The sequence below is a fragment of the Melozone crissalis genome, unplaced genomic scaffold (assembly GCF_028551555.1).
Source record: "Melozone crissalis strain CALT ecotype California unplaced genomic scaffold, PUWL_Pcris_2 ptg000066l_1, whole genome shotgun sequence".
Lineage (NCBI taxonomy): Eukaryota > Metazoa > Chordata > Aves > Passeriformes > Passerellidae > Melozone > Melozone crissalis.
The window spans coordinates 6,046,698-6,069,126 of record NW_026535844.1 but is presented as its reverse complement, the minus strand read 5'-3'; the positions used below and the strand labels follow the sequence as shown (position 1 = coordinate 6,069,126).

The 22,429-nt window shown below is 52.6% G+C and overlaps 1 protein-coding gene across 1 annotated transcript in view; it reads left to right on the top strand.

Annotated features, from left to right (window-relative positions):
- The window catches only part of LOC128945562 (mitogen-activated protein kinase kinase kinase kinase 1-like), a 124,407-nt gene that overhangs the window by 84,632 nt on the left and 17,346 nt on the right, over positions 1-22,429 (top strand). The window contains 2 exon segments of the mRNA XM_054289304.1: positions 220-416; positions 1,326-1,463. Coding sequence (XP_054145279.1) covers positions 220-416; positions 1,326-1,463 — 335 coding nt within the window.

The window sequence follows — 22,429 nt, the reverse complement described above, 5'->3', positions numbered from 1 at the left end:
GGGCAGCAGTGGGAATCTAAAGCTCCAAGGGAATCAGTAAAAGCCACTGCATGAAAGCTGAGGGTTTCTTGAAGGGTCCAGTTCCATCTTTCCTTGGCTACAGCCCTGAGGGCTTTTCCAGCTGACTTCACTACTGCACTCTCAGACTGAGACTGGGGAATCTTGGTGCTTGGTTTCCTCATTCCAGCTGCCTTTGACAGGGTTTGTTTCTGTCCTCAGCTGATTTTGGCCTCTGCGCTCAGCTCAGCCCTGAGCAGGACCAGCGCAGCTCCATGGTGGGCACTGCTCACTGGATGGCCCCAGAAGTTGTGACCAGATCTCCTTATGGCCCCAAGGTGGACATCTGGGCCTTTGGCACTGTGACCATCGAGATGGTGGAAGGAGAACCTCCTTACTTCAGGGAAACAGCGGCCATGGTAAGAGGCAAATTCTGCAGTGGCTGCAGAGGCCTGTGAGCACAGGGGGACCCTGCACTGGGAGCAGCAGCTGGAGGTTTCTGCACATGAGAAGGGAATTCCCAGAGGACTCCAGCCTCAGCACAGATGAATATTCTTCAGTCTCCAGCAACAATTTGCTTTGGGATTTATGTTTTTGCAGCTCATCTGGCTGTGAGGATGACCTGGAAATGTGAAGCAAGTGCATCAGGTCTAATGTTACCTTGCAAGAAAACCCCAAACCACCCCCAAATCCCAGCCCCAAACACAACAAGGTTTCTGCAGGAGCTTCTAAAAAACATTTTGCAAGATGATCTCCCCCCTGATTCTTCTCACAGGGAAACTTGTTGAGAACATGAAGATGATTGTTTAACATCCCCATAGTCTGACATATTTCTTTCCTAGTCCAAGCTACTTTCTCTGTGTCACCAAGCCTGAGCTTTCAGCATCACAAACCTCCTGTTTCTTGCCTGGCAGTTTCTGGGATGGGGCATCAGGAATGCATTTACTTGAGTGTCAGTGGCACTGCAGAGAGCACTTGATGTAAGAATCCTCTGAAATAACACAGGCAGACCACACTGACTCTGGAAAATGGCCTGTAAAGCTGGTGTCCATGTTTGGAGAAGCAAAATGTGCTATTTCTGATGGAGGTTCCTACTGACAGAGTCAGCCAATGAAACTGGTTCTCAAGGTGAGATCATTTGGATGTTGCAGTGGCTGTGGCAGCCCCAGGGTTTGGGTTTTTTGGTTGGCATAGCAAAATGAGCTCTGAGCAGCATCTGTGGCAGGGAGGAAAGTGCCCCTGGAGCTGGGGCTGAGGCCCCGGGGTGGATGTGAGCCCGTGTGGGTGTGAAGGGAGCTGGCAGAGCGCTGAGTTTGCTTTCCCTGCAGGCTCGCGCTCTGATCCGGCAGAACGGGACCCCGCAGCTGCAGGAGCCCCGGCGCCTGTCGGCTCTGCTGCGGGACTGCCTCGAGTGCAGCCTGGAGACGGACGAGGAGCGGCGCTGGGCTGCCCAGGAGCTGCTGCAGGTGAGGGCCAAGGGCTGCAGGGGAAGCAGCAGCGCCAGGGAGGGGTTTTCTTGTGGGGCCCCCTCCGAATGTCTCCAGTCTGGCTGCGTTCCACACGCAGAGCAAGCAGAATCCTCACCTGCCGTGGCTTGGCAGCTCCTTTGGAGCTCATCTGGGCCTGGTGCCCCACAGCGAGCAGGGACATCTTCAAGCAACTCAGGGGGCCCAGAGCCCTGCCTGACCTGAGGTTGGATGGTTCCAGGGAGGAGGCACCTCCCACATCTCTGGGCACCTTCTGTCAGTGTTTCCCCACTCTGCTGGTTAAAAAATTCTTCCTTAGATCTAATATGAGCCTGCTTCCCCCTCCTGAATTTCAAACCATTTCCCTTTGTCCTGTTGCAACAGAGCCTGTGAGGAACTTGACTCTGGAAAGTAACAGTTCATTTCTTTCCTTTGTATCCTTTGGGCAGCACCCATTTTTATCATCAGCCAAGCCTCTCTCCAGCCTGACCCCTCTGATCACTGCAGTGAAGCAACTGAGGGAGCAGCGGAGGAGATGAAGCCCTTGAGGACAGCTTTCAGTTACAGTAGTTAGGTCAACTAGTTAGTTATGGTAGTTAGCACTAGTAGGTAGTTTATGGTAGTTGGCACTGGTAGTTAGTTATGGTTCTTATGACAGCCTGTTTGTTATGGCAGTTTTTTGAATAAAAACTCTCTTAACCCTCAACTGCCTTGCCGTGTCCCTTCCTTCTCCCGCTGTGCCTCAGCTGCCCGGAGCAATGTGAGGGGAGAGCGGGCCCAGCCTGGCCCAGAGCTGAGCCCCAGCAGAGCCCTGGCAGAGCCCAGAGCAGCCTCGGCACCTGCAGAGTCAGCCTGGAAGGAGGCGCTTGGAGCCTTCTCGGCTGCACCCGGCTCTTGGTTACAAACTGGGTGTGCTGGAAAATGCCACCGGCTCTGCACAAGGGCAGAAGGGGCCCGGGGAAGGCCCAAGCGCTTCATGCAAGGGAAAAACCTCCCCTGGGTCTGTTATAAATAACTGGGTAGTGTTGGCTTTTGCTATTATGTATTGACTTCTGCAAATTTTTCTTAATCACACTGATTTTGATAGAGTACAATTTTGTCGTGGTTTCACTGACAGGAAGTAGGGGTTTTTTTTTGGGATATGCTGTGGTTACCAATATATGCTCAGGTTTTGACATTGGCACCTGATGTAGCCACTGAGGTTCGGAGACACCTCTGAGAACACACAGGGGTTAAAAACCAGAGCTGCTCCTCTGGGAAGCTCTCTTGGGACTTTGAGGGAAAGTGGTCGAATCTCCCTCCCCCGTCCAGCTGCTGCTGCTGGGCGGGGGAGGGGCAGCCATGTGGTAGGCCTGGGCCTGGACAGAGATGGGAGGTGAGGAGGCCCTGGAGGATGGAATGGTGAAGGAGCACCAAGAGACATCAGGCAGCCACCCCCCACCCCCCCCCTGCAGGGCAGAGAGAGAGCGAGAGAGCCGGCATCTGAATTTGATAGCGGTGCCAGCCCAGGAGGAGAAGGGGGGGGTGCGGCGAGAAGGTGCCCGGCAGGGCAGCGTGGGAGTTCTGGAGCTCCAGACAGGCATGAGACTGAAATTTTTAACCCTTTTCTTGCATGATAGAAACCTTGCAAATGCTGGTCCTCCTGGAGCTTAATGAGAAGAGAGATAAGAGATGAGATAAGAGGGGATGGGCCACAAGGGAAGTGCAGAAGACTCTTGAGTGCGGGGGAGAGATGACGGAGTGGCCTTTTGGCTGGACTTTTCTTGTGTGGCCATAGATGGAACCATTTTTTTCCTGTGACACAGAGACTGCATTTAGGGGGAGGGAGTGCCTCAGAACCAGGAGGGTTCAGTGTGGGTACCCCTCAGCCCCAGGGATGCAAAAAATTTGGGGGGGACAGATGTCCCCAAGGAGAGACTCTGCCTTTTTGGAGTGAGACAAGGCATCCTTGAAAGACAACCCTAGAAGCAGCTCTGGTCCATGCACAGTGGTGAGAGCACGGGGCATGGAAGGAAGGTGTCACGATGGCAAAGGATTTTCCGGGCGGTGCTGAGTGACATGGAAGCACACGAGGTTTCAGCGTGTTTCCAGGGGAAGCCTATGGTGCAAGAAGGACTCCTCTCCTCTTGATGAATTGAAGATTGAGTATTCTAAAGGGTGGTGCCGGACTGAGAGTTGGTGATTTGGGGGGAATGTATTGCATTGGGAAGTTTGCTGGGTGGGAGGAGGAAAATGCTTTTGTAAAGTTTTCGTTTTCCTTGTGTTTTTTTTTTTTCTTTTCTTGTAGCTTACTTAATAAAGTTTTCTTTATTTCTAAGCAGGAGCCTGCTTTGCTTATTCCTGGTGACATCTCACAGCAGACACCAGGGAGAGGGTATTCTCATGGGGGCACTGGCATTGTGCCAGGGTCAAACCATGACACATGGGAAGGTTGAATGGGAAACCCACTTCTGTCCTGGCAGCACGGGTGCATCAACTCAAGGAGGGAAACACTAACCAAGGGAGTTCCACTAAAGTGAAGGTACCTCTAGCATGTATGCCCAGGAAAGGGGGGCCCTGCCTGTAGCCAGGGAGAGGCACGGAAAACCAGATCTTTTGGACGGTGTGGATCCGATGGCCTGGCACATCAGAACCACAAAAATACAATGTCTTAGTTGATACTGGTGCGCAGTGTACCCTGATACCATCAGGGCATGTGGGGGCAGAACCTGTTTCCATTGACGGGGGGATCTCAGCAATTGACCCTGTTGGGAGCTGAGGTGAGCCTGACTGGGAAGGAGTGGATCCTTCCCAGAAACATCCTGTTGTGACTGGCCCATGTATTCTGGGCATAGACGTCCTCTGAAATGGCTTTACAAAGACCCAAAGGGACTCAGGTGGGCTTTTGGAATAGCTGCTGTAGATTCAGAGATCATAAAGCAGTTGAACACCTTGGCTGGACTATCAGAAAACCCATCTGCAGTAGGACTCGTGGGGGGAGAACAGCAACAAATACCAATTGCCACCTTGACAGTGCACCGCCGGCAGTATTGGATGAATTGGGATGCCGTGATCCCCATCCACAAAATGATCCATGAGCTGGAGTGTCAAGGGGTGGTCAGCCAAACCCACTCACCCTTCAACAGCCCCATCTGCAGCAAAGTGGTTTGCCACCATTGGCATTGCTAATACATTTTTTTCCATTTCTCTGGCAGCAGAATGCAGGCCTCAGTTTGCTTTCACCTGGTGGGGTGTGCAGTACACCTGGAACCGACTGCCCCAGGGGTGGAAGCACAGTCCTACCATCTGCCATGGACTGATCCAGACTGCACTGGAAAAGGGTGAGGCTCCAGAACAGCTGCAGTACATTGATGACATCATTGTGTGGGGGAAGATGGCAGCAAAAGTGTTCGAGAAAGGAGAGAAAATCATCCAGAATGATCCCCATTCCACACCTGCTGTGCACCGCCCACTTTTGTTTCTGTCCAGGCACCGCCCCTTTTCCACACCCCATTCATTGCCTGCCCCTTCCCACGCTCCTATTCCAGCCCCCCAGGCCTCTCATCTCCCCATCGGCCATCACTCACTGGGCTCCGCCCCATTTCCCACAGTCCCATTTCTAACTCTTTTCAATCCCTGCCCCCTCCCTGCTCCGTCGCTCCCCACTGGCCGCCCCGAGCAGTCCTCCCCCTCTGTGGGCATGACTACAAGACCAATTGGCATTTATTGAATGGCTCCACGCAGGGTTTTGGAGCCAGCCTGGCCCTGGCAGGGCCCAGTGCAAGCTGGGGATTCGGGGGAGGCCAAGAGGTGTCCTGACACTCTGGGTGGGGCTCATGGATCAGGGTGGTCCCAGCACTTTGGGGGGACAGTGAATGGGGGGGCAGTGAAGGAGGGGTCCCAGTGCATGGGGGAGTAATGAGCCTTAATTGGTCTTTTCCTAGGGCAAGTTATTACAGCTCCAGAGCTCAGCCCCCAAGGGGACTGAGTGCCAGAGGCCAGCTCGCTCAGACCAAGGCCGCGGGTCAGCCCCTAGCAAGCAGGGAATATTCAGCTCTTATAGTGATTAGCCAGCTCTTATGATTTCAACTTTGCTTGCTAGGTAGCTTGCCCTTGGCTTAAAGCTCCAGCAGACGGTAGAGAGAGGAGAAGGAGAAGATGCCGGCTGTTCCACAAGTATGGCTTTATTGGAGGGGTCCGTGAAGGGTCTCAGCACTTCTTCTTCTAAGTTAGTAGGGGTACAGTATGCTACTTTTATAGCCTTGGCCCAGTTCCAATCTTGACCAATGGCAAAGGTTAGAGGGACCATAAGTGACCAATAGTAGGGTTAACAAGATATTGCCTTACATGGGTTTAGGGATAGGTTATAGGGCGGATGTCCCTGGAGTCAGGAAGTTTCTTTGCTGCTGTGTCAGCATTTCTATTATTCAGATTCTCCACGGGGCCCTGGCTAAAGCTGTGCGTCTCACCACAGGGAAGGCCCTGGTAAATTCAGGGGTGTCCTTGGTGATAATGGGGCGCAGCCATGATATTTTCTGAAAAACCCTTTCCTTAGGATTTTTTCTCCTGAGAAGCTGAGAGGCCTCAGAAACAAAATGTAAACAATGGTTATCTGCTGCTGTGGAATGCAGCAGGCGCATCTGTGATTGGTGTCATGTGGTTGTTTCTAATTAATGGCCAATCACAGCCCAGCTGTCCGGACTGTCTTGGTCAGTCACAAGCGTTTGTTATTCATTCTTTTTGTATTCTTAGCTGGCCTTCTGATGAAATCCTTCCTTCTATTCTTTTAGTATGGTTTTAATATAATATATATAGCATAAAATAATAAATCAGCCTTCTGAAACATGGAGTCAGCATCCTCTGCTCTTGCCTCATCTGAAGACCCCTGCGAACACCATCACAATGGGGGGTCCCAGTGATAACAGGGCGGGGGCGACAGGACTGAGCCCCAAGGGACCATTATGTTACCATTAAAAAGGCTCTGCAGTGGACAAAAAACCTAGATAGATTATATTGTACTAACAAGTAGATAGAAGGAATTATCAATAATGTATATCAATATCAAGCACCATAGCAAAATAATTGTGATCAATTACAATGTGCAAAAGCCAGTACAGAAATGCAAAAGCCAATTATTATTTTGCCATTTATAAGACAGTTCTGCTGCAGCCACAGTGGAAAGCTGCCTCTGCTGCAAGGCACTGAGGGGGTTCATTCACCCCCTGACCTGCCACTATGTCCCTGCGTGTCCCTGAGTGCCTCCAGAGTGTCCCCAGAGTGTCCCCAGTGACATCACCCCAGGAATTCCCACCAAGAATATCAATGAAAATCTGCAGAAAATTCCCCACTTTTGTCCCAAATCCTGTGTGGAGAGGAGGGAGGGCACAGATGACATAAGCGCTGATGTCACCACCCCCAGTGACATCACAGCGGGGACATCCCTGTCCCTGCAGCAGATTTGGGATGTCCTCCATGGCTTTTTGGCATGGCTCAGCTGTGGGATCTCAGCACCTCAGGACTGATGTCCAGAGTGACCGAGACCACCCTTGGGGGGCTCGGAGGTCCTGGAATGTTGCCAGAAGTGTCTGGTGGCTGGACTTCGATCCTACACGGGAGACGACACCTGTATGAGGATGGGAGGATTTCACTGGGGTAAATGGTGAAGGGATAAGTTAATTAGAGTGTGAAACACAGGGTTTAGGATTTCTGTTCAGGGGGTTCTAAAGAAGTAAGATGGAGGAATTGGGGCGTGTCCTGTCCTTCTTCTTCTTCTTCTTGGCCTCCATCTGTTGTGGTGATGTTGGCACTTTGGGATTGGTTATTACTAAAAGTGCACTGGTCAATAAGGGTAAGAGGTATTGGGGGAAATAGATAAATATTGTATACGTAGTTTTGAGTATAAAGATAAGTGACCGCCCCGGGGGCGCTCAGTGTGCTCATGGCTGACTTGCTGTGCAGACCTCTGTCGGGCCGAGAGAAAATCTTTTAGATAAACAACTAATAAATACTGAAGACCGAGAAAAACCTGAAGCCTCTTCTCGTCCTTTGAAGCGCAGGCTGCCCAAGGCCATCCCCGAGCCTTTCCAGGCCATAAAACAGCCGAAAAACCAACACTCAGCCACCGTGCTGCTGCTGGGGCCACCACAGGGACTGAAGAGGAGGTCGTGGATGTTCCCAAGTGTCCCCAGCAGGTGATGCATGAACAGGCGAGTGCTGGCCTCCCACAGCTGCTCAGCCTCAGCCATGGGGGCCTCCAAGGCCTTGGAGACATTGTGGGACGCCTCCTTTGTCCCCTCCAGGGCAGCGTCAATGTCCCCGAGCAGGTGCCACATTTTCCAGGGGTACCCTGTGGCTTTGTCATACGCGGTCACCAAGCATTCCAGCGGACCCAGGGCCACACCCACCCACTGTCCCCTCCTGGTGGCTGCCCTTGCCTGGCTGGCAGCCAATATGGCCTCTCTCATGGCCTTGGGGGCTGCCACCACCTCATGGTGGCCACTGCCACATGGGCCTTGTGTGCAGCCACTGCCAAGGCCAAGTCCTTCATGGCCAGAAACACTGGAGGCCGCTGGGCCATGGCCATCAGAGTGTGCATTGACATCCCCGGGCGGGTGGCCTTGTCCCACAGGTCCCCAGCCTGGGCAGTGGTGGTGGCTGCAGCACCGGCCTCAGCAGTATCCATGTCCCTGCAGGTGTCACAGAGATCAGCGGCCTCCCTGGCCAGCTGGACCCAGCTGTCCATGAGCATGCCACCAAGTCCCGCCAGACACTGGCTCAGAAGATCTGTGGGTTGATGTTGGAGAACTTGAGGACTCTCAGGGACCAGGCCAGAGTGAGGACATTGAATCTGCCCAGGGAATTGACATCGCCACGGTCCAGGGTCTAACAGAGGTGCCAGGAGAAGTTCCTCAGGGCTGCGTGCAGGGACTTCGGGTACACACGCCGCCACACGCACTTGTATGGCCTGGTCAGTGTGGCCACCACCTTGCCCAGGGTGGCCACCACCTTGCCCAGGGTAGCCACCACAGCCACCAGTGGCTCTAACAGCTGGGGAGAGGAAAGAGGAGGTGTCAGGGACCCCGTGGCGCTTGTGGCCACCTGTGGTGGGCCCCTGTGCCCTCCCAGGGTCCCCTTTGTCCCCTCCTTGGAGGGCTCTACTGTCCCTTCTATCCCTTTGTCACCTCCTTGTCCCCTCTGCCAACCCCCCTGACAGGCCACTCATCCTCTCTGCCATCTTCCCGCCACCCTTGGTCCCCTCCACTCCCCTGTCACCTGCCCCCATCCTGCCACACGCTCCTCTGCCCTTTGTGACCCTCTGTCCCCCCTGCCCCCTCCCCCCACCCTCTGTGTCCACTCTGCCACCTCCTTGCCGGGATTGTCACACCTTGCAGGGGTCCATGGCCGCTGGGGACACACTGGGGACACTCCAGGGACACTCCAGGGGTCGAACACGGCCAGGGTGGTGCTGGCTGAGTCCAGCAACACTGTGGGGACATGGGGACACTGGGCAGGTGGCACCAGGGACACAGCATTGCCACCAGTTCCAGCCCAGCGCTGCTGGTTCTGTCCCTCTGTCACCATAGACTTGACCTCACCAAAAAACCTTTTTCATAGGGGCCGTTGATCAGCTGTTCCAAAACCAAATACTGGACATATGTCAACTCCCAAGGTGGACTGAAGACCCTGCATGGGTCGACCAATGGCCCTTATGAAAAGAACGTCTACTAAATTTAAAACAGCTTGTGGAACAGCAATTGCCCTTAGGCCATATCTGTCGATCTTCTAGCCCCCGGAACACCAATATTCTGTATACCTAAGCGAAATGGCAAGTGGTGAGCTATTAATGGGCAGTAAATGCAGTTATTGAAGCTATGGGTGCTCTTCCATCAGCTATAATGATGCCATTCAATTGGCCCTTAGTAAAGTTAGACCTAAAGATTGTTATTTCACCATACCTTTACACCCTGATGATGCACCTCTGTTTGCCTTTTCTGTGTCTACCTCCAATCATGCAGAACCTCAGCCTTTGAGGCTTTGTGTTAAAGTCACCCTCACTTTAAATGAATTACAGAAACTGCTGGGTTCTTTGAATTGGCTGCATCCTGTTTTGGGTACATCCACAGAACTTTCACATCCTTTGTTTGGCTTACTCAGAGGAAACCCCCACCTGCATTCGCTTTGACAGCTTATCCCAGAAGCTAGAAGTGCCCTTGCACACTGTGCTCAAGTAATAGAAAACCAACAGAATTGGAGAGGGGATCCTGATAAATCTGTGTACCTTGCCATAATTGCTAAAAAATTTCAACATTTTGCTGTTCTGTTTTGATTGTTTACTAATGATACAGACCGTTTGCCTGTGTTAGAATGGTTATTCTTACCTCACATAGCAACAAAACCTGTGTGGACTGTTAATGATATGTTCTCTTATTTAGTTAAGAAAGGTAGAAACAGATTGCAAACTCTCAATGGCCAGGATCATCATGCCATCAACGTACTTGCAAGTAAAGAAGACTCTGACAGCAACTAACTTCCAAATTGTGCTTGCAGGTTTTTCTGGACAATTATCTATCCATTATCCCTCACATCGTTTATGGACAGAGATGGGTAACCTCCCCCTGCACTCAAAGCATCACTGCAGCATGACCCCTGTCAACAGACCAGGTGTTTTTACAGATTCATCCAGCAAAACCAACAAAGGTGCAGGGATTTGGCATGAAGGTGACTCTTTCCAGTGGCATAAAAGGGTGTTAATGTTAAAGGATGCCTCGGTGCACATTTTAGAATTGGCTGCTATCCGCTATGCCCTTCAGTGATTTTCACAGGAACCACTTAACACCGTAACTGATTCCTCATATGCTGCCAATGTTGTATTCCATTGACAATTTTCCTATTTAAAGCATGTTAATAACTATCTTTTGTTTACAGAGTTAAGAACATTGTGGACTTTAATTAACAGCCAGCTGCATGATTTTTATGTGTTGCATGTTCGCTCCCACACAGGTTCACCTGGCCCTATTGCAGAAGGTAATAACTATGCAGATGTCATTGTCATGACAGGTGTGGTACCAAATACTGATAAGTTTTCTCCTCGAGCCAGGTCTCATGAGCTCTTAGAGGACTTATCACACCCAAGATAGCTCAGCTACTTCAAATGGCATAAAATTAGCAGGATGACTTCTGAGGTAGTGTTGGAAACAGGAAAGATTTAATAAAAGGCAAATAACAAAGCTCTTGGCAGAGAAAACCTGAGCCAGGAGCAAGAGGTTCTTGCTCCTGCTAAAAACACCCCACAAAAACAATGATTTCTTTTGTTCTCTTCTTTTTCTAGTGAATTACTTAGGTGGGACTTTTTGGCTTCTATCCAATTGGGTAGTCTTAAGTTTGAGATGAAGTCCCAAAGGTTCTGTGAGGTGTCTTTTTACCAAATTGAGGAGAGAAACTTCTGGGTTTTTTCCTTTTTAAGGAGATAAAGGATAATTTGGTCACTCTTTCAATAGGGGGAACATTCCTACAAAATACTTTTGCACAGGCCAAGCTATGTCACAACTTTTTTACACCAGAATGCTTATTCTCTTCACAAGCAATTTCAAATAACTTCCTCACAAGCCCATGATATCCTGTTGTCTTGTCCCTCCTGTCATGAGGTTGATCCTGCTCCTTTAGCAGAAGGCACTGAGCCCTGAGGTTTAACTCCTAACTCCATTTGCAAATTGATGTCACCCCTATCCCAGAGTTTGGTTGCTGTTGCCTTCTGATGCAAGGCAAGGCGACCTGGTTCTGAGGAAACGGCACGGCGACCCAAACTCTCCAGGGTCACTCGGGCCAAGAACACACACAGACACCAGTAAGGTGGACAGTTCAAGACCTTTATTGTCCCGTCTCGTAGGGTTTTATACTGGGAAAGTTTTTTCTCTACGTCAGGGGGTCTTACCTTACTGTAATTGGTTAGTAAGGAGTCGAAAGTTACTAATGTTAGGGGGGACTACATTCTTGGGTGATCCCTTATCACTAGGCGTTAGGGGGAGAGGAATCCTGCTGCTTTCCGTGACATTGCGAGACTTTCCGAGTGCCTAACCCTATCTACTACATCTCCCCCCCCCTTTTTTACAAATGAACGAAGTAGTCATATACATAGGTACTGAGATGAGGCATGGGGTTGTTGACAGAGAAAGGGGTTTGGTAAACTTGGGTAGAAAATCTTGTGACTGGCAGTGTTCCCTGGTCGAACTCACAGCAGTTGCTGCCGGCCTATGAATAGGATGCTGGCCCGTTCTAGGCGGGTCTGAATGAATGAGACTAGCTTGTTCAGCAGGCATGGTCTGAAGGTGACAGCTAAAAGTAGCATTGCCAATGGACCTGTTAGGGTGAGATTAGGGTGGTTAGCCATGGTGATTGATTGAACTAGGACTCAAACCAACTCTGTTTGGCTTCTCTGTCTTTCTGTCTCTGAGCTAGTCTGTTTCGGAGTTCTGCCCTGGAGTCTCTCACGACTCTCATGTGGTCTGCATAGAAGCAGCACTCCTCCTTCAAGGCGACACATAGACTCTCTTGCTGCATGAACAGGAGGTCTAGACTTCTCCTGTTCTGCAAGACCACTTCTGAGAGTGAGGAGACTGACTTCTCTAGAAAGGAGATGGATTTCTCGATCTTCTGCAGGTCTTCGTCAATTGTTGCCTGCAGTTGTGACAGTCTTTGGTGCTGGGTCGCTAAGGCTGAGACTCCTGTGGCTGTTCTGGCTGTTCTTAGGCCCAGCAGCACTGCGATAGTTATACCTGTTACTATTTCTCTTTTGTGGAGCCGGCTGGGTTCCTCAAAAAGGTTGTACACTTCTTCATCTGAGTGGTACAGGACCCTAGGAACAATCAGAACTTGGACACAAACGTTGTTAGAGTCATCGAATTTGGCAAGGAACACACAGGGACTCACTCTAGATCGCTGGCAAACTCACATCTCAGACGCGGATGGGACTACTTACTTATTGATTTTCCCGTTGGGTTTGACAACTTCGGTGCAGACATTGCCTTTCTACTTAGCTAGGGTTGCATTGCCAAAGCATCTGCCCTGGCCTGTGACTTGACTCAGGGTGATTCTTTTGCGGGGGGTGTCTCATCTACATTGGTTGGGTGCATCTGCTGTGGAGTAACCGAAGGGAGTGTTTAAAGAGACTCTTTCGTAAAAGGGAGGTTCGACATTGTAACAAAGCTAACAGGATTCGGTTAGGTTAGGGTTAGTTTCATTTGGGGATAGGAAGGTAGCTTCTAATATACGAAGGATTGGATCTAAATCTGACTTGGCTAAACGGTCTACCCGAAAGGCTTCTACATGGCCGGTCGGGATATCAGCGACTCTTGTGGGCAAGGCTTTGGGGTGGGTCGCGTTTTTCCCTTTCGGCGCGCTTTTAATCACTTTGTTGGGTCTGACCACTCGGGGTGCCGACGGTTGGAGCCTGATAATTCACACATTCACTCTCTCTTTTGACTTTTGAAGGACTACTGTCTACGTTCTGCCTGTTGCCCAGCTAGGGTGATGTGGCTGCAAGACTGTTATGTTGTAGCCTGTACATTTTCAAAATTTGGGGATTTTATGGTGGTTTCGATAAAAGTTACCGTGGAGGAAGAGGGGTGTTTTGCAACCGGTGGGTGCCCAGGTGAACTGTAAGAATTTGTTGGGCTCTTGTGGATCCCACCCAGGCTCTGACGGTCTGGCATCTGTGACAATGGTTTCACAGCCCCAGTGCCCACAATGTCTCCACCCTGGGTGATTGCAGTAGCTTTTCTCAGGGTTTGAAGCTGGGCACCAGTAGGATAGGTACATGTGCGTGGAGTGTGGGGAATGGGGGTCTAGCTTTGGTTGTCCTGGAAACAGGTCGGTGATGCGGAGCACGAAGGATGGGGCGTTCGGTGTGGTGATTTCTTTGAGCACTTTGTCACTACTAAGGTGTTGCATGACCTACCTGAATGGCCGATGGGGGTAGTGATCTGGGCTGGCTTGCCCTCTGGTGACAAGCCTCAACAGCAAAATCACACAGAAACACCGTTGATGCTTGGGTTCCACCCGTGCGGGTCTCTCGGGCACTGCCTGGCGGCTTGGTGGTCTCTCGCTTACCTCTGGAATGGGGATGTACGCATCACGAGGATGCCCCACAAGCATGTCTTGTAAACAGAAACTCAGAACTCTCATCAGTCTCATTCTGCTCGCTATGGAGGTCCGGCTTAATTGACTTAAGTGGACACCACCTAATTTTGCCGTCCTTTTTGACAGGTGCGTACCCTCGCCCCGTGAGCATCAACCTCCAGCCCCGTTCCCATTCGCCTAGCTCGTTTCTAATTACCACCTGTGGCCCCCTGTTCCTGTTTCTGCTCCCGGGCCTTCTGATCCTCTTTTTTCATCTGCTCCAGTCGCTCCAGCTGCCTCTGGCCCTCCTGATACAGCTCCTCAGCCCTCAATGCCCACTCCTCTGCATTCTGCTCCATCTGTTTCACAATGCCCTGCCGGGCTCTCATCAGCTCCTGCTTCCTCTGGCGCTCCAGCTCCTCCTGGACCTTCATGCCCTTCTCCCGTTCCATTTCCATCATCTTGTCCAAGCGCTTCTCTTCCTCTGCCAGTTCCTCGAGGATCATCTGCTTCTCCAGGACTTGCCACTGACCGCCATGGGATCTTCGCTGCTCCATTTCTGATACCTCGGCCGGCTGCCTCGTATTGTCCCAGATCATGTTGCACTTGGCACTGAGGAACAACGCGTTCAGTTCCCGCACATCTTCCTCCTCCTCCAGCTTCATCCTTGTCGCTCGCTGCGGCAGCTTCTGCTTCCCCTGCTGCAGCTCCTCATCCACGTCTCTCCCATGGTCCCTCTCGTCCTCCAGCTCTGCCTTTCTCTGCTCCTCGATCTGGGCCTTTTTCCGGGCTTCCTGCAACGTCCAGATGCCTTTCGCTGTGGCGTCCGCTTTGTCGTTGCCGATCTGGAAGTAGCCTTTGACTGGGTCGTGGCTGTTGATGTGAATGACTGACACAGTGCCCTGTCACGAGGAAAGTGCTTCTTCCAGCATAAGGGCTGCTGCAGATGTTGACACTCCTGGTCCCTTTTTTGTGTGAAGTGTTAAAGCCACCAGCTGGGTGCTTTTCGACGCCCAGGACTGCCCTCCGTTCACTGGAGGGACTTCTTTGAATTGCCAACGCCCGGGCCAATGTGCTTGGAGAAAAATCGTGCAGTCTGATCCCGTGTCCGCCCAAAACTGGAGCCCTACGACGTGGGGATCCTGACTGCCGTAAAGGCGGCATGTTCCCCACACCATCAGGGGTTCCTTCCCTATTCTCATGGCCGGGGCCACCCAGGGGTCCCACTCTGGGGCGCCTCCTGCTGGCCCTGTGACACCGGTGCGGCTTGTGGCGGTGGGGGCTGCGAGGGTACCGAGAGTGCTGCATAACTCTGCCATTGCACTGCTGGCGGGGATGCGAAATTGACTGCTCCCTGTGGGGGCATGGGGTATGAGGGTCCCCTGCCCCACTGGGGGTTGGCATAGATGGGCCGTCTCGCATTTGCAGCGGGAGGAGGCTGAGACTGGCCCGCGCGCCCCCTCCCTCTCCCGTTTCCCCGGGGCCGGGATCTACAGCCCCTAGCGAGGTGTCTTCCCACAGCTCCTACAGATCCCTCTCAGGCGTGCTTGGAGTGCAGGTACTGCCAGGGAAAGCTGTGCTGGCTGGGGACAGCTCGCTGAGTTGCTGCCCTTCCCCAGAAGCTTGGGCTAACGCGGTCGTCTTGCTACTCCTGCTTAAATACAATCCACCCCGCCCCATGAAAAAGCATGTGGCTTATTTGCGTAATATCAAACGTGAGCAGATCGTTATTGCTAGAAAGGTTGTCTACAAGAGTGGGTACTACAGCTGAGTTGAACCTTTTTTCTGAAATCGCTTTGGCTTCTTTTGGGTTAACTGGGGTATATGCCCTTTGTTGGTTCTCCCACGCTCTGGCAACCCCCACCGGGAAAGCATGCATGGAGACTGCCGGTGCCCGGTCCCTACAAGCTGCTTTTATTTTTCCCCAATTGGTGAGTTTGTGTTGCAGTTGTTTCTCGATATTGTTTAAAGCTTTATTCGGTTTCGCTTGAAACCGCATTAATTCTGCTCTCTCGGTTTCCGAGTCCCAGCCGGACTTGGTCGGCTCTTCCGAGCTGTCTGAGCAGCTGTTACTTGACTCTGAGCCGGAAGCTGACTGCTGGTACACTTCCGGCGCTCCGTGCCGTTTTGTGCGGCTTCGACCTCACTCCTCTCTGTGGGGGTGGTGCCGCTCCCTCCCCCTGAGGTCCCCCCGCCTCCTGCCGGGGGACGTCCTTGCCCTATAAGGACCTAATTTGAATAGAGCGCTCTGGTTGGTTTTGCACTCTACCGCGGGGACCGCCCCTCCTCCCGGCTCGCCCGTGCATGTGATGTTAAGCAGGCTGACTGCATTTCTGCCCTTTTCTCTCTCTTCTCTTCCGCCCTCACTATGTGGTTCGGTGCCATTAAACGCACATGGCAGGGGCGAGTTTTTACCGATCCCGGCGGGGTCTGACAATCCGGTCGCGTTCCGTGCCTTCTCCGCCAGTCCCTGCCAGAAGTATCGCGGGCGCTGCTTGGCCTCTTGCGCCGGATCGGCGACTGGCGGGGAAGGGACGGATAGAGAAACCACGTTTTTTTCGGATGGTTTCGCGGGGGGGCTGGGACCTGGCGGGCTCCGTGGGAGGGTCGGGGGGCCCCCTGGGTGTTCCGGGGGGGTCCCCTGGGGGCTCCAGGGGGTCCCCTGGGGGCTCCGGGGGGTCTAGGCTTGGGCTCGGGAAGAGGTGGAACACGCCCGGCCCCTACATGTTCCCGCCTTCAATCCGATCGCTCTCAGAGGCAGTGTGTGTCGCAGCCCCCACCCCCAGCTTTGGTGTAGCTAATAAACGTGTACACGCGGCTTTCCGCATCTCCTGTTCTTCTAGCGTCTTGCGTAGGGCCTCTTCTACTTTCCCCCACGCTCTGAGGTTTTTACCACTGCCTGCGGACTTAGAGTCCTCTGCTGAGGCGGCAGTGAACTTCTCCCGCGCTTCCCAATATAATATATTTACAGGACGTCCGATCGTCCCGAGCTCTAGGAGCCTTGAAATACCAAGATTAGAATTCCTGAGCTCACCTTTAATTCCCCATTGCTCATGAGCCTCACTTACGACCTTTACTATAGCTTCCATGATTTGAGGGCGTCCCCTCCGCTGTAGTCGGACCCGCCGCTACAGCCGCCGTCCTCTGTCCAGGCGATTCCCGTTCCCCGAGCGCTAATCCGCTTCCCGGGTTGCGGCACCACTTGTTGCCTTCTGATGCAAGGCAAGGCGACCTGGTTCTGAGGAAACGGCACGGCGACCCAAACTCTCCAGGGTCACTCGGGCCAAGAACACACGCAGACACCAGTATGGTGGACAGTTCAAGACCTTTATTGTCCCATCTCGTCGGGTTTTATACTGGGTAAGTTTTTTCTCTACATCAGGGGGGTCTTGCCTTACTGTAATTGGTTAGTAAGGAGTCGAAAGTTATTAGTGTTAGGGGGGACTACATTCTTGGGTGATCCCTTATCACTAGGCGTTAGGGGGAGAGGAACCCTGCTGCTTTCCGTGACATCGCGAGATTTTCCGAGCGCCTGACCCTATCTAGTACACACTGGCCCCGCCCAGCGATTTTCAGCCAATCAGCGCACTTGCCAGCCACAGACCAAGGCCTCTCACTGCGGTAAATACTCAGAGATCACGCGGGGTAATTTCTAGCCAATCAGAGCGTGTCTCGCTGATGACTCATCAGTTGCCAGGAGCGGAATTTGGGGGTGGGGGGGGGGGAAGGTGACCCTGGGGATGGATTGGAGAACCCAAATTAATCCAAAACAGGGTCGGGACCCCAAAACAGAGCAGGACGGGCCTGGAGCCCCCAGGAGGACCCTGAAGCCCCTAAAAATAAACACGGGTGAGGGGATTGGGGGAATGATTGAAAAGGGGAGGGAGAGTGGGAAAAAGAGGGGTGTGGGATCCCAAAGTTGAGGTGGGAGACAGATGGGACCCCCAAATTGAGGTGGAAGGGGAATGGGACCCCCAAATTAAGCTGGGATGGGTATGGGATCCAAAAACTGAGCTGGGAGGAGGATGGGACCCCCCAAATTGAGCTGGGAAGGGGCTGGACCCCCAACCAGGATGAATCCACTTTTGATGCCAGAATATGTAAAGTAGTTTATGGATATACAACAAGGCCATGAATATGCAACAGACTGATGTAATGGGAGACAAGGACCTTCGAGCAAAGGTTGTTATGGCCACCAAGACCCCCCAAGTTATTTTCGGGGACACCTCTTAATTGATCTGGTTTTAATTACATCAGCCTGTTGCATATTCATAGACCCTCATGCATATCCATAAACTAATTTACATCTTTCAGGAACTATTTTACATGGCCCAACCTTGGGGGTGTCTCCCTATTTCAGGAGTCTCCACTGAAACAGAAAATGTAAACCCCCTCCCTTTGATTACTATTATTACTATTATTATTATTATTATTATTATTATTATAATTATTATGGTATAAAAATATTAAATACTTTTGAAATTAAGGAGCTCTCAGGCAAAGATATGAGAGTAGAAATAACAGTTCTTTATTAGGAAGAATTAAAAATACAAATGCAGTAGTACAAACCAAAAAAAAAAGAGTGATAGAGTCAGTATCCTCTGGGAATCCAGTGAAACAGGTTCATCCTCTTGGAATACAGAGGGAATAGGGCTGATCCTTTGGGAATCCATTTCTTAACCCCAAAAGGCAGGTGAAAGGCAGGGCCGTGGAATATTTACAGGGTATCCCAAGGGTGGAATTGGAGTTGGGGTCAGGGGAGGAGTTCTGAGCAACACAAGAAGGGTGAGATCAAATTCCTTCCTCTTAGCAACAGCAGCACTCCACACAGAAAACATACCCAAATCCTAAATTTCCTCTAAAACAACTGAGAAATTATGGAACTTCAGATATATTCAATCAATTTCCTTCATTTAACCTAGTTTTGGGTGTTTTTAAAGGATGAAGGTGAAGCAGAGGAAAATTAAGGCCAAACCAAAAGGCGAAGCAGCCAGGTGTGTTCCCAACATGGATCACAGGGAATGTGAGTGACCAGGGCTGTGCCCAAAGTGCCTCCTCCAGTGGGGGATGGAGCTGGAGCAGCGCACGAAGCTCTGCCCACACTCGGGGCACCCACAGGGCTTCCCTTACCAGTGCCTCCGTTGGTGTTTGGTCAAGTCAGAGCTCTGTGAGAAGCTCTTCCCACACTGGGGACACTCGTTGGGCCTCTCCCCAGTGTGGATGCGCCGGTGGTTGATGAGGGTGGAGTTGCGCTTGAATCCCTTCCCGCAGTCGGGACAGCGGAAAGGCCTCTCCTCTCTGTGAATTCGATAGTGCTGGAGGAGAATGGAGCTGGTCTGAAACCCCTTCCTGCATTTATCACACTCGTAGAGCCCCTCTCCCATGTGGATGCGCCGGTGCGTGACGAGGGTGGAGTTGTACTTGAATCTCTTCCCACAGTTGGGGCATTGAAAGGGCCTCTCCTCTCTGTGAGTCTGATAGTGCTGGAGGAGATCGGAGCTACTTGTAAACCTCTTCCCACACTTGGAACACTCATAGGGCCTCTCCCCAGTGTGGGTCCTCTGGTGCCTGATCAGGTTGGAGCTCTGGCTGAAGCTCTTCCCACACTCCCCACACTCGTAGGGCTTCTCTCCGGTGTGGGTCCTCTGGTGGCCAATCAAGTGGGAGCTCCGGCTGAAGCTCTTCCCACACTCCCCACAGTCGTAGGGCCGTTCCCCAGTGTGGATCCTCTGGTGCACAACCAGGACGCAGTTCCACCTGAAGCTCTTCCCACACTCCACGCACGTGTGGGGCTTCTCCCCATCACGGAGCTGCTCATGGAGCACCAGCTCCGAGCTCTGGCTCCATCTCCGGCCGCCTTCCCGGCCCAGACTGGCTCTTTTCCCCTCAGATACCCTCCAGCTGCGTTTGCAGCCCCTCCTCGTGTGGCATCTCCGGGGCTTTTCCTCCCCGTTGGCTTCCTGCGCCGTGGAGCCGCTCAAAACGGCCTCTGCCACCAGGTTCTGCCGTGGGCATTTGTCCTCCCTGCTCTCCATGCTCAGCTCCTGCTCTGGGGGAGGAAGGACAAGGACAGGATGGGATTTGCCTCCGTGCCACAGGCAAGGGCAAGGAGATCCCCCCAGGGCTGAGCTGCAGCCGGGGCCGTGCTGGGCTGGGAGATGGAGCAGCACAGAGGGGAAAGGGGCACTGCCTTCCTCCTCACCTGCCTCAGTGTCCTGGGGCATCTTCCTCTTCCTTGCAGCCTCCATGGGGTTGCAAAGGGAAATCCTGGTTTGGGGAAAACAAGGGATGAGCGCCTTTGTAGGAGAGTCAGGGGATAGGATGGTCAGGACAGACAGAGACGAGAGATCTCTGCAGCCAGGACGTGGAACTTGCGGTTTATTGCAAAGGGCCTGGGTGCAGGGCCCTGCTGGGAGCTGCCAGGCACAGCTTGGAGCAGGCCCGAGAGAAGAGAGGGGTAGAGAAGGTGAGAGGGTAAGAGAGTAAGAGGAGAAGAGCGTATGAGAGTAATGCTCCTGTTACAATACAATCAATCTTCTTCTGTGTTGAATATTCTATTTCTCACTAACGAATCTAGTACAAGATACAAATCCTATAGCATTTACATACAGCCTGTAAAAGTCATTAAATTATCATAATGTGTTACATTTTAAACCCTAAACTCCTCTTTGGACTCCCTCTGCCAAGCTGTAGGGTCTGCTGTGACCCTTGGATCTGTCTGCGAGCAGAGAGAATTGTTTCATCAAAAGGGGATTACCTTGAGTCAGGCCACACCATTGTTTTCCAGTTGTTCACTAACTAAGGTATTTCAGAGCTTGCTTTCATTTCAATCTTCCTTATATTTTCTATATCCTCAAAATCTTCTGTCAGACAATCATATTTATAAGTTTTTCCTGTTTCATCTTCCCCAACACACACTGAGTTTGAAGGTCCCTCTGCCCAAGTCCATCTCTACAATCACTGGCCACCTGGGCTCCACAAAAACCTCCCAAACACCCAGATTCAGCCCTGAAAAAGCCTCCCAGGAGTTCCCCATCCCTGGTACCTCCCCTCTGCTTTTCAGGAGGTTCCCCATGTCCCAGCTGCTGGGGTTACGCTTGGATTGGGGGTTACCCTTATGCCCGGTGCCCACCCTGCCCAGGCTGCTGGCAGTCTCAGCAATGCCAAAAGCTCCCCCCACTTCTCTCTCCCCATTTCGGGATGCCGGGGCTTTTTGGGCTCCCGGGCTCCCTTCTCCCCTCATTCTCTACTCTGGGCTGCAGTGGCTCCAAGGAGTCCCCCCTACCCCTCTCCAGGCTCTTGAGGCTCCCGCCAATGGCGGCGCTCCCCCCTCTCTGGGCTCCCCATTTGGGCTCCTGGGGGACACAGGGCTCTGCTCCTCCAGGCTGCCTCTGCCAGCAGCTGCCACCGCCACCCCCCGATGTCCCCCCAAGGGGCCTTTTCTGCTCAGCCTTGGACTTCTTCATTCTCCAAACATCCCCCCAAAAACCCAACTCAGGGATCCCCCGGGATATCCGGCTGAGCTCCCCCTCTCTGCTCACCGGCGCGATGAGGGGGGCGATGATCCCACAGGTGGGGGCTGCAAATTCAGGCAGGGATCGACAGCGTGGTTCCCTCAGCTCAGCCTCGATCTGCCTTTGCCCCTCCTCTTCCTCTTCCTCCCGCTCCTCCCCTTCCACCCCCCCTCATCCTCCTCCTCTGTCTTATTGCCACATCCTTCTCCTCTTCCATCCCTCCTCTTCCACCCCTCCCCCTGCTCCTCCCCATAACCCCACCTCTTCTTCCCCCTTCATCCCTGCCCTTCCCTGCCTCCTCCTCCTCCCCCAGCAGCAGCCACACCCTCGCTGCCCCGTTCCCATTCCCGCAGCCCTCGCAGCCACGGCAGGAGCGGGGATGGAGCCGGGACAGGTCGGGATGGGCAGCACGGGGCTCTCGGCTGCTCCCAGCCGCTGCGGATGGGGGGAACCTGGCCCGGGCCAGAGGAGAGGCAAACTGGGCAAACTGGGGGCTGCACATCCAAACTGGGCCTTGCTGGGGACCCTTCCTGGCCACTGCCAGCCCCTGGGGCTCCTCTCGGCACATCCGCCAGGGGGGAACGCACACAGGGCTGGGGGATCCCAGCAGTGGCAGCACTGCCAGGGACTGGGCTGGACAGGGATCATACTGGGAGTGACTGGGACTGTACTGGGTTTGTACTGACATCATACTGGGATTGTACTGGGAGTGACTGGGACTGTTCTGGGTTTGTACTGACATCATACTGGGATCATACTGGGAGTGACTGGGGCTGTACTGGGCTTGTACAGATATCATACTGGGATTGTACTGGGACTGTACTGGGATTGTACTGATATCATACTGGGATTGTACTGGGTTGATACTGACATCATACTGGGATTGTACTGGGACCATGATGGGACTGTACTGGGTTTGTACTGACATTATTCTGGCATCATATTGCCATGCCAGCGCAGACTGTGATCGCACTGATGGACACTGGGATCATTCTGGGATCATACTGGGAGTGACTGGGACTTTACTGGCTTTCTATTGACATCCTATTGGCATCATACTGGGATTGTACTGAGTTTGTACTGACTTCATACTGCGATCATACTGGGATCATGCTGAGATCACACTGGGAGTGAGTAGGAGCCTGGGGGGGGAGCAACTGAGACCATGTTAGGGGTAAATGGGACATACTGGGATGAACTGGGATGGTGTGAGGATGGCTAGGATCATACTGGCAGTGAGTGCCACTACACTGAGGCTGACTGGGAGTGCTTGGGAGCAAATGGGATCATACTGGAAGGAACTGGAAAGATGGTGGAGGGAACTGGGGTATGCTGGGATATACTGGGAGTGACTAGAAG